This window comes from Amblyomma mixtum, chromosome 9 (assembly GCF_055824585.1).
Source record: "Amblyomma mixtum isolate Tamu chromosome 9, ASM5582458v1, whole genome shotgun sequence".
Taxonomy (NCBI): domain Eukaryota; kingdom Metazoa; phylum Arthropoda; class Arachnida; order Ixodida; family Ixodidae; genus Amblyomma; species Amblyomma mixtum.
This window is the reverse complement of record NC_143020.1, coordinates 107,542,699-107,554,150: the sequence shown is the minus strand read 5'-3', so window position 1 is coordinate 107,554,150 and position 11,452 is coordinate 107,542,699. Positions and strand designations below refer to the sequence as shown.

The 11,452-nt window shown below is 46.7% G+C and overlaps 1 protein-coding gene across 1 annotated transcript; it reads right to left on the bottom strand.

The window, feature by feature from the left end:
• On the bottom strand, positions 1-9,945 carry LOC149330601 (D-beta-hydroxybutyrate dehydrogenase, mitochondrial-like). Its single transcript, XM_089559457.1, has 6 exons — positions 9,741-9,945; positions 5,979-6,185; positions 4,459-4,641; positions 3,624-3,756; positions 2,245-2,604; positions 1-85 (listed from the first exon to the last, which is right to left on the bottom strand). The coding sequence occupies exons 1-6, from the start codon at positions 9,943-9,945 to the stop codon at positions 1-3; spliced, it is 1,173 nt and encodes a 390-aa protein (XP_089415583.1).
• Between the last annotated feature and the right edge of the window lie 1,507 nt (positions 9,946-11,452).

The window sequence follows — 11,452 nt, the reverse complement described above, 5'->3', positions numbered from 1 at the left end:
CTACAGTTTGGTGCTTGGAGGTACGCCCACTGGAGGCACTGCCAGGGCTACGTACCTGAGGAACGAGCTAAGAACATCTGAGGCTCTAAAAACAAAAATACAGAGAAATGTAAGAGGGCACTTAAGCTCAGCCTTAAGAATATGACGCGATAGATTAGTGGATTAATGCCGATATCTCCAGAATTGCTTTTTCTCTACTTAACATTCATAGATCTCTGGGAGTCCTCATTCCACTCCTGGCGAAGCGGTGCAGCGGTTAAGCGATGAACCACTGCCCTGCGATGGCAGGTGCTCTCAGCGGTGGACCTTCTGAGACCCAGGTTCCTCTTTCCGAGCGACCAATCATTTAGTGCAACCTGCCACGGGTGGCAGGTTGCACTCCAGGTTGTGATGATGCCGCAAGGTCACGAGACCTAGGTTGCTCCTCTGCGTGCTTTTGGTTGATTTTTTGCTCGCGGTGAACGACGCCGACGAAGCCCAATTTTCTGCGAACCCAGCTTCTCTCGCGTTAAAATCACACACTAGAGGACCACAGAAGTGGTCAGTGTGACTAGGCTACAGGCATGCATTTTTGGAAGATTTGTAGGTTGTAAGCACTTGCGAAAGGATAACTTATAGTTTACATCTAAGGAGCCTATAACTGAGGCCTGAAAGAACGGCTGTACGTGTAAAATAGTGAGTACTTTGGCCCGTTTTGTACATTATTCAATAAGCACGAACAAGAATTAAAACAAAAGGGGGCAGACAATATGTTTACAGAGCTCGTTTAGTAGTGAACCATGCATGAGCCACACGTGTCGCTGACCGTACGAATACCGTTACCTTCAGCAGCCTTCAAGCAAAGTGGCTAGTTCAGTAGGTTTTCGGTAACTGCACACGCATCTTTACGAAGAGGCAACACTCAATGGCTTTGATGAGTAGATAGTATCATGTACAATTTGTTTCAACAGTATAAATCTGCAGTGGTCGGAAACAGCTGACCTCGCACGGCTAAGCTCGGTGCCTCAAGCATGATTCAAGTTCGGGGCGACGTACCCAAACGGCAGAGAATGCACGCCTTCCGCCCTCTGCAAAAGCGAAAAATTTCGGTCGGCCAAACCGACCTTATGACTGCTAAAAGAGCGCCAAACCTCGAAGATGCACAGTACAGGGCTTGAATAAAACAATTGAATCTTGTCGTGATGTCACTTTTCTCGTACATTACTGGTCTGTAGTGGCATCTCGACTTTGAGGTGGCTTGAAGATGCAGAGTCAGGGCCAGAAGACACGGGTGAGGGACCAGTCAATTATCCGCACTAACGCATAAAATTGCGGAGCAGCAATTACTAAACATAGCAGCGACGCGCCAAGCAATGCACTGCGGTTATACCTGTACATCGCCATGTTTAATCCCTCGCTTTGCTTACTGAATATAATCTCCCTTGTTCATTTCTAGCTGTTTGGAGGCACAAATGCTTTACAAATGAGGCTCCAAATTATCGCATGAACTGTGCACTGTGGAAGTATAACGAAGGAATTCGTTCTTGTTTGCAAATTTACTTTTCTCTTTCATACTGGAGCTATTTGTCCACAGTCGTGGCAGCATATCAGAGAAGACGATTAATACTTACTGGTAGCATGCGCAGCAGGCGGACATCGAATCACGTGACAACATGGATGCACCACGCAACAGCAGCGGTTATACAGATGTTGGTGCGACACTAGTTAGTTGTACTCTGAGCTTTTTAGAAGCATTTAAGGCCAACATGGGCAGTAAGGAAGGAGGTTCTCGAAAGGATGGCAGTTTCCCAATCTGAGCGGTTCGTCTATGACGGGTTAGCAAGGTGTTCTTTTCCGGGTCTTAAGCTAAGCTTTGCGCTCCACCTTGTGAAGTGTTTTAAGAAGGTACAAGTGGAGCTATCCGATCCAGTGGCACCTTCCTATCAGTCTTTGTTAGCGCACAAAGCTTCCCTAGCTGATTGATTGGCTGAGCTTATTGAACTGCTTGAACTAATTGATTGAACTGATTGAAGTGATTGATTGAACTGATTGATTGAACTGACTGATTGAACTTTTTGATTGTACTGATTGACTGAACTGATTGATCGAACTGATTGATTGAACTGATTTATTGATCTGATTGATTGATTAATTAATTGATTGAATGATTGATTGGTAGTGAAGATCAGCGGAAACCAACTAGGCTGACAGGTTATCATCACCAGAAGGGCTTCTCGTGCAAAAGAGACACTGTTCAAGACTTACTCAACCTTTATATCGTTGTAACCCGCAATTCGTGATACGAAACACAAGATCTTTATAGTGACTCCGATCACGATGTCAGCAAGCTCTGCTGGAACCATTCTAGGTGCGTAGAACAAGAAACTACCGAGCCGCAAAGGAGAAACGTAGCTGGTCTTCGGATCCGTCTCGCGAATCGCAAGCACCATCTGATCGATGACTTCGTCGAGGTTCTCCCTCATGATTACGTCGTAAAGGAGTCTCGCTGCGTCAAACCAGCGCTCAAGCTCCTCTGTGCTGTAGTCGGCAGTGATCTCCGGAGACTGCTGCTGTATTTCCTGCCGCATCATAGTAGGGTTGCCGATATTGGCCGTCAGCTGGGTTCTGGGAATAAAAGAAAAGTTGAGATAACCACAAGGCTACAACGCGCGCGTTTAGTGTGCACAATTTTTTTCTTTCTGGGGGGGAGACTTAAGCTTCGCCTTAAGGGTGCGATGCCATATTGCGTAATGGGCTAATTACCATATATGAAGGTCAATTTCTACTTTGCATTCATAGATCTGCGGTAGTCCTCGTATGCCTCCTGGCGCAATGGTGCCGCGGTAAAGCAATGCGCCACTTCCCTGCGATGGCAGGTGCTCGAAACAGTGGGCCTTGTGTGACTCGGGTTTCTCTTCTCTAGTGACCGCTCATTAATTTAATTGCCACCTGCTACGGTGGGCACTTTGCTCACTACACAACACAACTCTGCAGGGAACTGGGTTGTGTTCGCCGCGCTGCCCGTAACACTAATCGCGAAGGGCCGATCACATGATCCCGCTTGCATCAAATGTTCAAATTGATGTCCAAGCCGGAGGGGGCCAGCTTCTCCCATCTTGAGCGCAGTCTGCTTTGTTACCCGACTGAGGGAAGTACTGTATAGCTGCCACTGGGAAGAGGAGGAGACCACCACTCTGAACTTGAGCACAGACTGCTTTGTTATCCGACAGAGGGGGTATTGTGAAGCCTTCAACAGGACGAAGACGGGTGCCTCTAAACTTCCGTCTCGTGGGGCTCGTGCCACATGACAAGCGGCTTTCCCGCAGAGCTTGGAACAGAATGGCGGTCATTTTCGTACCTCACTTTGCGGGGGTCAAGAACACTTTACCGATGGTGCGATAACCTGCCCTCGCGCCCGTAGAATTAAATCCTCATGGCGTTTCAAAAACTCAGCTAATTATTTGAGACGTGTTTTAGGCAAACTTAAACTATTGGCCAAATATCTGCAAGAGCTCTTACCTACCTTCCCTCCAATTCACCTGTTGTTTAGCCTTGTTGTTGTAGCGTAAGAAAGCTAACTTTTCGTCAACTCCCACCCCTATATCAGCACAGCTTTCAGAAACTTCAAGGTGCCGAAGACTCACCTGTATATACCTGGTACGATGGTAATGAATTCTACGCCACTTCCTAAGCACTCCCTTCGAAGCCCGTCGACCATTGACACCAATGCATACTTTGTCATGCAGTATGGGATCGCCATTGGCATGGTAACGTTCCTTGCAAATGAAAAAAAAGAATATGTAATCAGGAAGGACACTTGGTTGTCAGGGAGCAAGGACTACTGTTAAAAAGTAAAGAATCTGGGAACAGCACCAGCTCCCGAAAAAGAAAACGAGCATGAAACGCTGGCATTGTTCTACCAATGTACCTATTAAGGCTGCTACAAATGAAACTAGAACAGAATTTACTTTTAAAACAAATTCATTTGTGTTGCCGCTCTGTCCCTTACATAAAGAGTGGTTACGTTAAGCTACGGTTCCTCTTCGACCTAAACCTGCTGCGGTGGGTCAGTGGCTAGGGCACTCGGCTGCTGAACCGGAGTTCCTGGGTTCGAACCCGGCCGCGGCGGCCGCATTTCGATGGAGGCGAAAAGCAAAATGCGCCAGTGTGCTGCGTGATGTGAGTGTACGTTAAATATCCTAAGGTGGTCGAAACTATTCCGGTGCCCTCCACTACGGCCCCTCTTTCCTCGGTCACTCCCTCCTTTATCCTTTCCCTTACAATGCGGTTCCGGTGTCCACCAAGATTTGAGACATACTTAGCCATCTCTTCCTCAAAAACTAACTTTTCTGTTTTTTCTTCGAGGTATAGCCACCCACAGGAAAGGCTCAAAATATATTGTCACGAGGTATATATATATATATATATAGGTATATATATACCTATACGAGGTATATATAGGTGTGACTTTATTCTTACCAAATGGGCTGTTCACGACGATCATCCGTCCTTTACTTTTTTTGAGCATTGGCAAGAACTTCTTGGTGACCCGCAGCGTCCCGAAGACATTCACGTTCAATATCTTGATGATGCTATCCATCGTTAGCCACTCCAAAAGGCCGACGTTGTTCACGCCGGCGTTGGCTACGACGGACCAGAGCACTGACGAAGAGAAAATATAAAGAACAAGAACAACGTTTGTGAGCATGGGAACGGCAATACCTTTTTTAATGCACTTGGGCACGTCCAAAAAATTGCGTATGTTTAAAACAGGGTCACGAGATCAATTAATATTCATTCTTTCAATTTTTAAAGGCACATAAGCATATAAGCGTCATAGTGAACAAACATGAATTATTTTACTGTAAATTTTGTTTCTTGTAATTGTATACCTATGATTCTGTTTCAAAAACACTGAACACTAAGGTGAATGTTTATTGTTGGATATGGAGGTATGAGAATGAAACATATATGACCCATTTGTTGTCGGTGTAGACCTTGGGGACCGGGTGGTCGTTCAAGCTCTCCTTAGCAGGCTTCTTGTTCACTGTCATCTCTCCGACAGGCCACGTTGTAACTTTAAATTTCCAAATCTTTGTGATAATGAACCTCCGTATTAGTTGCGGCTGCGGTGTTCAGTTAACCGGTGAACTGTAACCCCAAGCAGCTCAAGTAATTGGCTTAATAATGGAGAGATATTGGCAAAGGCTGGTTCTACGAAGGACCACCGTGAAACCATCAATTTCCAATACTGACGGCAAGGCAGGCAGACATTTTTAAAAAGGTAGGGATACGAAGCTTTTGGATATCCGTTTTCTGCCATGAAAGAGGCGTACGGGCCATGCAGTCATAAAAAATGAGCTCATAACACTAGTGTACAGCGTTAAAATTAATGACAAACGTTGACCTCGGTCGGAGCCAGCCTTGAAATGCTCCTTGACGTCACGTTCGACCGGCCGACCTTGACTACCACATTCCTGATAAGGGCCCCATATTCAGTCGAATCCACGAAGGCGGAGAAGAATTCTAACCTATGTCTAGCTCACTTCATACAGCTACTGCTCTGGTGCACCGGTGGTCCAGGGTTCAAACTCCGGACCTGCAGGACGAATTTTCCTTCAACTGAGAACTTTCTGAGAAAATTGAACGTCTTTCCTTATCAGCTGTTATGCTGCACTTAGGTGGTTGTTAACGAGCAACTACTCCCTTTTCATATTCCTGATGAAGTTGGTGCACCAAAAGCACTGGCTCTTCCTGAGAAGAACCACTGCGTTCGATGACGTCGCATAAGTTGTTGTAAAATTCACCCTGAGGTCTACCGATGTGAGTGGAAATGCCGACTGACTCGTCGGACAACATTGTTCCGCCTTACGACTGCCACTAAATCTTGCTAGAAAGCATCTCCTTACGCCCATAAAACAAACCAGATCGGGTGTGTGCGTTAAATATTCCTCCGGTGTACTATTTTAATCGTAAGCGCTCAGGAAAAGGAACAATGCCTCTGGAGCCGAGCTCTCTCTTCACGCTGGCGAGGGCTTCCTCAACTTCCTCGTCTCGGGTAATGTCCATCTGAAGGACCTTGACGTTCTCCAGTTTACTGAGCTCCTTGGCTCCCTCGCACTGTGAATTGCGGCATCCGGCGAAGACCAGAAATCCCTCGTGGCTGAGACGCTTGGCCAGTGCGAATCCAAAGCCGTTGCCGCATCCTGGACGGAAACGCTCTGACTTCAGCGAAACACAAAGCGCGCGAAAAATAGCCTTTCAGGTGCACCAGTGGCTGCTACCTGCTTAACTATTTTTTTGGCATTAACGTTTTCATGCAACGTGTGAAAAAATAAACTCTGTGGGTGCCTAATTCATCTTAAGATAGGAATCCTGTAGCATTAGCTTTCACAGCTTTCACAGGTGCTGCAAAAACTGTCCGCGATGAGGAGTGCTGGTCACTAGCCAAGGTGGCCGTTGTGCTCCCAAAACGTGAAAAGTTTTCATCTTTATTGACCTTGGACAGTGACCAGCACTCCTAATCTCCATGATACCTGATCAGACTGTATGCCGTCAATCCCTCGACTACAACTATCCGTGTTTGCGTCTGTCGCTTTGTGGTTTTCTCTCCATGAACCGCACAGTTCAGACTGCTAGCTGCAGTAACTGGTACCCGCTATGCTGTGACGGTGCCGACATCTGCGTATGTGGCATTTTTTTTCTGATTTTGGGATTTCGATTCTTCATCTAGGTTGCTGTCTAGAAACTAGGTTGGTAAGAACCGGCTGGGCAGGTTGTGATGGCGTGACAAGGTCGCGTGACCTCTCCCAACCAATCAGCTGATATCGTTTCGGACGTCCGCGGAATTTGGGTGGGTGACCACTTTAATGCTATCGCAGTAAAACTGTGTACTATCTCGCTGAATGCCACTTGCAACGCATCCGAAGTCAGCCAAATGAGCTTCTCGCTGTATATTAAATAAACACACCATCACAGAGAGCCCACAGGTCGCACAAATACTCTCTGCACTTTTTTTTTTTAACGACGGCTAAATGCATCAAGTTCAAGCATCAAACGCAGCCATACGGCTAGAAAGGAAAGCTATACGGCTTGAACAAAAACTTCGTAGTAATTGCTGCACACCTACTCGACCATGGTGAATTCGCCTAAACATACGACTAGCACCCTTCTCACTTCTAGTTATTCATAAATTCGCTTTCGCCCTACAATATGCTAACCGTCCCTCTTAGGTAAGTTGGTAGAGGGCATGCTCCCCTGTCCCCGGGTTCGAACCCCGCACCACGGCAAATTTTTCTTCAACAACAAAATTCAGTGAAAGTTGTATCGCTTTATTCTGCAGCCGTACGGTTGCGTTTGGGTGCATGCCAATGAGTAATGACTCCATTATTACAAGCCTAGTCCGCGCAAGAGAATTCCCCTAAACATTGCACCACTGACATTAAGTGTTATTTAGCAACCGCTGCAGCATATCTGGGCATGCAGCGTCGTTAAATTTAACGTCGAGGCATCACTTGATTCTATCTAAATGTGCAGTTAGCAAGTCACGCGCTATAGAAGAGCTCATCAGCACGCAACCTTTGTCTACCTCCAAAAAGAAAAGTAGTGTTACAATGTTTGTTATTTAGTAGCTTCGTGTGGGTGACCGGTCATCATAACGCTTTACCACATGTGTCACAGAAGGGACAACTAATCCCTTCGCGTTTCAGTCTGTCTGTTGGACCGCAAAGAGTAAATCCAGGTGCTTCCATGCAGACACGTGCGACTAATGGGCTTCAGCATTGCTGAAGCTTATTACAGCGTTCATCTCGTCCTTCTATTTCGAAGCTTTACTGAAACCGCGTCCTTACAATTCTTGTTCTATGGTCAACTTTAGTAGCGCTCTCTCGTTTTGAAAGGCCTTAAGGAAGACAGCCCCATCGTCTGGGCTGACAGTCGCACAACAATTCCGCAATCGCCCTTTGGAATCTTCTGTCAGTAGGTGTGACTAATTCACTGCACCTTTTGCACCGGCGCAGGTACGAATGATTGGAAAAATGTGTTTTTTCAAGCACTGCACCCACGTATCTTTACTCCTACCACCACGGTAAAAATGTTCTCTTTTTTCTTTGTGCCCGGAAGAAGAAGTCAAACGAGGTACTGAAATAAAACACAGGCACACAAGCGGTTTTGTGTGCGCTAGTGCATGAGGCCCGTACGGAGTTCCTTTTCATATTTAGCAGTGTTTTCGTAGCCTCTCTCGTAGCACGATATTCTATTAAAGTATAGTTTATGGGGATTTTTAATATTGGTATTTTTTATTGTTTAAACCGCTTATATCTGTGATCCTAAGCATTGATCTATTAAGGAAAGAAAAAGAGGTAAGCTGATTGCTGTAACAAAATAAAGCAATTTTATTTTTAGAAATAGTGGGTCCGCTTCACTAGTAGAGAGTTTTAGTATAGGATTAGCTTGATAACAGACCTAAGGACAATTATGTTAGCGTGGCGCAACCAACTTATATGTAGCGAGAGTCTTAGTGTACCGTTCCGAAAACAAGAAACACAATGTATTGCACATAAAGGTTACTGGCGTTTCTTGAATTGTAGCTTTTGCCGCTAACTTGGCACGATATATCAGCCTTTCGCACCGTGATAGACAGTAACACTTATTTAAACGACAAAAGTGCTCAAGATGTCAGAGCGAATAAGAATATGCTGAATACAAACACAAACATTATTGCGGCATATACTGAAAAGCTAAGTAAAAACCGCTTGATCAGGAATGGTTTCTATCGTATAATGTGTAATGCTCGCAAAAATTTTTAACATATACTACAAATTCGTTTGTATCTAAGAAAGCGGGATGATTTACACCTTATACTTCGTCGACGAAGCAAGGTCAGTTATTACGTATAGCGAAAGTCAGAAACAGCAGCAGTTATCGGCAAACGTGCCGACGAGAACCGGAACTACTGGTTTTTGGGCTGTAGCAGGCAGCTCTCGCTTGGAGGCACGCTGCCATATTTTACGCTAAGTGCTGAAAAGCCGCAACGCTAACTTCAGAGAATTGCGCTGTGAAAACTAACACTTCTTCGCGCTGTGCACGCGCGCTGTGTGGACCAGCTATTCCGCGAAGCGCGCAGTCACGCAAAGCTCTCTTCAATAAAACTCGCTAAGGATTTCAAAACACCTAAGCCCGGGGATACATAACCATTATTCCGACTTTTATCCATGACTACAGGGTATCCAGCAGAAATCAAGACGTACAGAATCTGAAACTTGAAAGATATGACTAGTCAGCAGAAGAGTAACAATCGATGGCCGGTTTTGTGCCGCTAGCAAACATCCTGAAGTCAGCAGGACACATAGTTTTTAGATTCGCGCAATGCACCTGAAAGCAACGTTCTTCAGACGCACAGAAAATCTTCAGACGCACAGAAAAAATTCGAGGGGGCTTAAGCTCCGCATAAAGGGTGTAACGTGATAGCCTAATGGATTAATTCTCATGTATGCAGAAGGTCATTCTCTATTTTACATTCATAGATCCCTGGGAGTCCCTATACCCCTCCTGGCGCAGCGGTTAAGCGATGCGCCACTGCCCTGCAGAGATGGCAGGTGCTCCCAGCGGCGGGCATGGTGAGGCTCAAGTTGCTCGGCCCGAGAGACCAATCGATAATGTAACTGCCACCTGCCACGGTGGCAGGTTTTGATGACGCCGCATGGTCACGTGACCTAGGTGACCTATTGGGGCAAAAAAGTAATGGAGCCCGGGAGACTCACCAGTGACAAGCACGCTCTTTCCTTCACTGGGGAGGCGCTTCACAAGGAGCAACTTCCAGGCGAGCCTGGATAGCCAGTGTGCCGCGAAGATGACGACGGCGACGGATCCAACAATGGCTCCAACTTGTTCAAGCAATGGCACAGAATACCACAAGTTCCAGAAGAGCAGCGTGAACGCTACGAACAATGTCCAAGAGGTCCGCATGGCCGCACCCTAACACAAGCAGATGAGCTCTCTACAGAACAAATGCGTTCACTTGATCTGCGACTATCTTGCGCAGCGAAAGAAAGCCAAGGAATGAAGAGACAGAAAGTGAAGGAACTACAGACCGCTTTGGCGAAGAGCGCCAAGTGCGGAGTCTTTGATTATGCTGTTCGCGAAGCTGACAGCGTCTTTCGACAGTTAGTTACACCTCCCTTAGAAAAAGAAAACAGTTACGGTTAGTGTAGAACAGGTAACAGTATTCGTCGAGAACCGGTCGAAGATGGCACATTGTATGGGCGCTCCAGGCTCTGTAAAAGACCGTGCACAGCATACGCAAAGGTTGCCGAACGTACAAGATTTTTTTTGCGAGCTTCTCGCACCCCCGTTCCCGCTGACGTCACAGGTGTCGCGGAGTAGGCGCCTCTCAGGACGAGGCGCATGACACTGAAATGTTTGATTGCCAGTTCGAGCCGGAGGTTTTATCACCCCTGGGGGAATTCGGTTGCGCGACATTTGGGGTCTGTTTTTTTTTTTTCCTGCCTGTAGATGTTTCCTTCTCTATAGACCTTATGCGAAATGCACTGCCATCTAGCGGTCGCCGCGCGCGTTCCGCCATGTTGGAGGATAGCCGCCGGATTCACGGCACGTACTGGTACACGCTCGTCGCGCGCGCTCGAGTTTCACCGCCTTCAATATCCTCACATATTGCTCATTGCCTTGCTGTACGCAGAAGGGTCGCAAAGAAGCCCAGGGAAAAAAGGCAAGAGGGCTTGATTTGAGCGCATTTCTATTTTTGGACTGCGATCCCCGACGTCCGCGGCACAAATGTTGCAGAACCGTCGCTACATGTCGAGACATCGCGCAACACATTTCGTTATCGCCATGTAGCAAATGAAATTAGAAATAAGCTTTGTTGACACGAAGAAATTATCACACAAAAGCTGTTTTTCTGCTGCGATTTCCCGTGAAGTGCTGCGATTATCGGCCTCGCAAGAGAGTAATCGTGATCAGCTGTTCAGTGGTACGGGCCGCGCTTTGTGAGAACCGTCGCTCCTAGAGTTATCCGCCCCAGCGGTTACACGCGTTAGTTTTTAGTGCGAATATTTGCTTCGACGGAAACACTAGTAAGGGTCAAGTGCCCGTGGCACAGAACGTTTGCGCTCTGCAAGTCAGTCAATCGTTTCTCTTAGACCAGGGAAAGGTGCCTATTTTGTGGAGCTACGGCTTGTATGCGTGTAGCGATTTCACTGAACCGGCCGGTTTCCACGAAACCGTGTGTTGTGTGTAAAAAAAAAAAAGAAAGGACCGTAAGGGCAGCCGCTCAAGCGGTACCATAGTTCCAACTAGTAGCGGGAATGCATAACGCATGTAGAATCCTCCAAAAATATCAGTGCACAACTGCTTGCTCGTCGTGGTAAAACCATAGACACTGCTGCATTCACGGGCTACGTTTTTTAACGGCGCGATAGTCCAAGAATGGTAAGCACTTGTGTAGTGGGGTCGTGCG

Excerpts from the sequence above, each read along its gene's own strand:
- LOC149330601 (XM_089559457.1), bottom strand. The coding sequence starts at position 9,945 with ATGCGGACCTCTTGGACATTGTTCGTAGCGTTCACGCTGCTCTTCTGG. Across the intron at positions 3,757-4,458 it reads CGTCGTGAACAGCCCATTTG|GGAACGTTACCATGCCAATG; the intron begins GTAAGAATAAAG and ends TTTCATTTGCAA. Across the intron at positions 2,605-3,623 it reads ATCGTACCAGGTATATACAG|AACCCAGCTGACGGCCAATA; the intron begins GTGAGTCTTCGG and ends TTTTATTCCCAG.